The sequence below is a fragment of the Impatiens glandulifera genome, unplaced genomic scaffold (genome assembly GCF_907164915.1).
Source record: "Impatiens glandulifera unplaced genomic scaffold, dImpGla2.1, whole genome shotgun sequence".
In the NCBI taxonomy this organism is placed as follows: Eukaryota; Viridiplantae; Streptophyta; class Magnoliopsida; order Ericales; family Balsaminaceae; genus Impatiens; species Impatiens glandulifera.
This window is the reverse complement of record NW_025919607.1, coordinates 1-5,000: the sequence shown is the minus strand read 5'-3', so window position 1 is coordinate 5,000 and position 5,000 is coordinate 1. Positions and strand designations below refer to the sequence as shown.

The window sequence follows — 5,000 nt, the reverse complement described above, 5'->3', positions numbered from 1 at the left end:
TCATCTAAATTACGCGCTGAATTAGCCTACTCTTTTGACAGCTCCTTCTTCTTCACGAAGCTACCCAGTTACTACTTTTCTCTATCTCTCTACCTAGCTATATATGCATAATAGTGTTTAATATCTTCATCCAATATTTGTTATTGAAGAACTAAGATGGTGCATCACCTTCAAAGAAATCAGCTTCTATGGAAAAAGGGTCTTCTTCAAATTAATGGCCAAGAATTAGAAGATGATCAAAGATCTTTAAATTTGTTTAATGGAAAGAAAACGAGGCCAATCCTTGTTTATTTTCTCTTGATTTCTCTCATCATCTCTTGCAGCTTCATATTTGGTCCTCAAATCAGCTTCCGTCCTGATTCTTCATGTAAGCTTCTCTTCTCTTCTCTTCTCTGTTCTTGCTCCTCCTCCTCCTCCCATGGCGGTTTCTGATTCATCATATTTGTTTTGCAGATTCATCTTTTATTGGTGATGATAGTCCTATTGTTAATGAAATCGATGTTCCTCTCTGCTCTTCTGTTGCTAATGGTAAGTCATTCTCTGTTCTAGTTTGATTCTGCTTTACAAATCTGATTTTTTTGGGTTTATTTGGTTTTAGTTTGGTAAATGTATCGTCATCAACAAATAATGAGAAAAATATTTTTGAATAAAAGTAACATGCGTCTAATTCAGACTAATTTAGATGAATAAAATATTTATTTTAAAATTAATATTTTGTTATAATTACAATCATATTTAATAAGGATTGTCAAAATAAAAGGTAATTGAATTAAATAAAAAGTGAATTTGATAAATTTAATATTAACTCTAAAACAAATAATTTAATAATTTTTCCACCAAATATAAGATTGCTTTTAATAATTGTTACATGAATATTTTAATAATAATAATTAGTATAGTAAATATATATATATATATAAATAAATTAAATAAACATTTTAATCACATGGTGAACTTTTGGTCAAATTAGGTGGTTTACAGCTTTTGTTTATTAAGTAACGGTCGGAATGCAGAGGAAATGATTAATAATTTGATTAAATTAATTGATTTCTTAAGTTATTATTATTTTTGTTAGAGAAAAGTATTAATAAAAGGATGTACAGCATTTTAATGTGAAGTTTAACATTTTTTAAAATTTGTGATGTCAAATTTCAGGAACTATATGTTGCGATAGGAGTAGTATTCGATCGGATATATGTATAATGAAGGGCGATGTAAGAACACATTCGTCGTCGTCTTCTATTTATGTTTACGACGAAAACGAGCAATATAGAGAAGAATTCGACGGGGAACTTCAACAAGAAGAAAACATAAGGCCTTATACACGAAAATGGGAATCTCAAACGATGAGCTCCGTATCTGAATTGCATTTAATCTCGAAGAGAGTAAATCCCGATGTATATCGCAACCACACGTGCGATATCATCCATAGTGTTTCCGCGGTTTTCTTCTCAACCGCGGGATACACTGGAATGTTTATCACGAATTCAATGACGGTATATTGCCATTGTACATCACTTCTCAACGCTTCAACAAGAGAGTCGTGTTTGTTATCGAGGAATATCATGATTGGTGGTACACTAAATATGCCGACGTTCTATCGGAGCTTTCTGATACGCCCCTATCGATTTCCACGGAGATAAACGAACGCATTGCTTTCCGGAAGCTATTGTCGGTCTCAAGATTCACGACGAATTGACCGTTGATCCTTCCTTGATGGAAGGGAGCGAAACCGTGAAGGACTTTCGACAACTTCTGGACCGGGCCTATTGGCCAAGAATCAGTGGTTTGATCAAGGGCGGGACCATAAGTCCCGCACTCAGTTCGAAACCTAAACTAACTATCATTTCTAGACAAGGGTCTAGAGCCATATTGAATGAAAATTCATTGGTGAAGATGGCGGAAGAGATCGGTTTCGAGGTTGAGATATTGAAACCAGCGAAGACATCAGAGTTGGCGAAGATTTACCAATCGTTAAATTCGAGTGATGTGATGATTGGAGTACATGGAGCCGCTATGACACATTTTCTATTCATGAGGCCGGGGTCAGTTTTCATTCAAGTAATACCTCTTGGGACTGAATGGGCTGCCGAGACTTACTATGGGGAACCAGCGGTTAGGCTCGGTTGTAAGTATGTCGGGTATAAGATCCTTCCGAAGGAAAGCTCGTTGTACGATGAGTACGATAGGAACGATCCTGTTCTTAACGACCCGGATAGTATCGGAAAGAAGGGTTGGGAATTCACTAAGAAGATATATCTTGATCGTCAAAATGTGAGATTGAATCTTGCAAGATTCGGAAGCGATTGGTTCGATCCTATGCATATTCTATGGCTAAGAAGAATCGTCGCATTAACCATCCTTCAAAGTAGTTGAACTCGAAAAACTTTCCTGTTTGTGAAAAAATTGATTTTTTTATTATTTTGAGAGGCAAAACTTAAGGGACATTATGAGATGAAAATGTAAAAAAGAAAAAAATAAGTCCCATTTATTGTATACAACTTTACATGTACATTCAAGATAAAGAAAGTAAAGATACATACATTTCATATTTTATAATAAAGTCTTGCTTTTTAAATTTTATATCACTTTTTAACAATACAATTCTCTTTATTCTTTATTTCTCTTTTCAATTAAAATATATAATCACTTTCATTAGGCCTCATTTGATTTAAGAAACACACATAACAATAACAACATTGAACACATGGAAAGAACAATTGAGCACTTAAAACTTCAAAATATGAATATATATTTTTTAAACATATTATATCATTCTATTTAACAAAGTTATTTTATAACAAGTAAATAGTTATTCAAATAATCTAATTTTGAAGAAGCCCTAATATTTTATTATTGATGTGTTTTAGGGAATCAAATTAGGCAAATTATATACTATTTTTGGGTTTGGGTTTTTGGGCTAACTTTAGGGAATATTGTTGTATTCTATTTTATATTCTTATGTGAGGTTGGATTCTTGGAAGGTTGTATGTATGCCTCCTCATGACATAGTGAAAGGAACTCATAGCCAAGCTGTGAAAGTACCTTTTTAGTGCTTTACTTTTAAAAATTATTAATATTTATTCTAGAAATTAAAGTCCATTTGCATACTCATTTAGTGATTCAACCCAAAAAATAGGTATTGATAGTAAGGAAATACAATTATAATATGCGCATAATTTATTTATTTAAATGTCTTGTTTGAAAATATTTCTCTTGGTTTAACCGGTAGTACTAGTTGACCAGGGACTCCTACAAACACTACTCAGAAACTATATTTATATCTCGTGAAAATTAACTGAAATTAAATAGGGACAGATATTGTAATAAAAAATCTCTTAAAGGAAAATAATAGGTCCCCTAAATATCTGTAGTATTGACGCCTATTATCGAGATAAAATTATTTGAATTAGAATGAAAGAAATAACAACATATGAGATGATCAAAAGAGATAAATATGTGACAAGGTTATTTGTGAAGCTATAAACCTTGAGTTTGGATTTATATATATTCTCATTAAAATCACCTTTATTAGAAATATTTTTATAAGAAATGTTTTTATGAGCTTATAATTTTAACAATAAAATATATTCATTATTAATAATTTAAGAAATGACTAGATAGGAAGTTGCAGATCAAACTTGCACAAGATATTAAGTTAACTGGCATAAGAGATCCAACTGAATTCTTTGGTGCAGAATATTAAATCCAATACATGCCAAATTAATGACATAAAATTTTGCTAATGAAATTATTTTTATTAAAATTCATTGATCATATATTTTTTTTCAATAATTTAATCACTCAATTAATCATTCAAAATATTTTACTTTAACTTTATAAAATTTAAATTTTAAAGACAAATGTTCAACCAATTTAAATTATCAATAAGTTTTTTCTCTAAAATATAACAATAAAAATTCAAATAACCCAACAATCAAACATTCTCAACATATCATATCATGGTCATTTGAAGATCTAAATAACTTTTGTTTTTATCAAACAAGCTTTTTTTTCTTCAAAAAATCCAATATAAAACACAAATAAACATCAAATAATTTCAACACGTAAAGGCGGTTTGGAATCGTTAAGGAACATATTTTCTCGACTCTCGATGAAGCTTGTTTTAGAACCGTGACCTCTTATGTTGATTGTATTGTGGACTTTCTTTGAGAAAGATTTAGTGCTAGCCTTGTTTATTGTTTTTGTTGGACATGCTCTTATTACATTTGCCTTTTCTTATAAGGAAGGACCTTTGCTAAAAAGAGAAACAACAAATTTTATTTTCATCTCAATAAATTACCTTAAATTGTATGAGAAAATAAAAGAAGGTTAAAACTTGTACATTAAATTCAAATAATGACATTTGTAAGATTGGACTAGTAGACAAAAATGTATTATATCTAATTCTTCATATCATAAGACTTATAGCTTGAAAGAAATTTAATAATATTTGAAACTAAACCTAGACTTGCGCATCTAAATTCAACTTTCATGGCACTCATTCAGGTTTGAATCGGTTCATAATTATCAATTTAGTTTAGACATCATTGTTTGATAAAAAAAACTCGAGTGCATACTTAACTCGGCTCTTTTCACTTTATTGACAATATTTTCAAGATTAAGAAGGATTTTGGATTTTCTTTTTCAAGAAAAAAATGAAATAAAAGAAATATCTTTAACCCAATAAGATTAACACCATATTTCAAGTAATTAACCATAACTTTCTCAAGTTTAGCAAAAAAAGAAAACCTAACTTTCTGCAATTTAATAAATTACAACTTTGCAACCACAATTCAAGATAATGACTTAGAATCACAATGGATTTTAACTATATACTAGAAATGTAAAAAAAAAATCTTACCTAATGAAATCATCATAAATATGTTAACTCTAAGTAAATATAATTGAGGTTCAATTTGTACCCTTTGAATTTTTGTGGGGACCTCAGTTCTTAAAATTGAGATTCTAATAAAATATATAATCTAATCACTTTTATT

At 30.1% G+C, this 5,000-nt stretch overlaps 1 protein-coding gene across 1 annotated transcript; it reads left to right on the top strand.

Moving 5' to 3' along the window:
• Nucleotides 1-198: 198 nt before the first annotated feature.
• LOC124918260 (xylan glycosyltransferase MUCI21-like) lies at nucleotides 199-2,584 on the top strand. Its single transcript, XM_047458461.1, is given in 6 exon segments — nucleotides 199-367; nucleotides 454-528; nucleotides 1,156-1,467; nucleotides 1,470-1,610; nucleotides 1,613-2,296; nucleotides 2,299-2,584. Coding segments are annotated over 4 exon segments (1,164 nt in total). The 5' UTR covers nucleotides 199-367; nucleotides 454-528; nucleotides 1,156-1,202; the 3' UTR covers nucleotides 2,373-2,584.
• The last annotated feature ends 2,416 nt before the right edge of the window (nucleotides 2,585-5,000 follow it).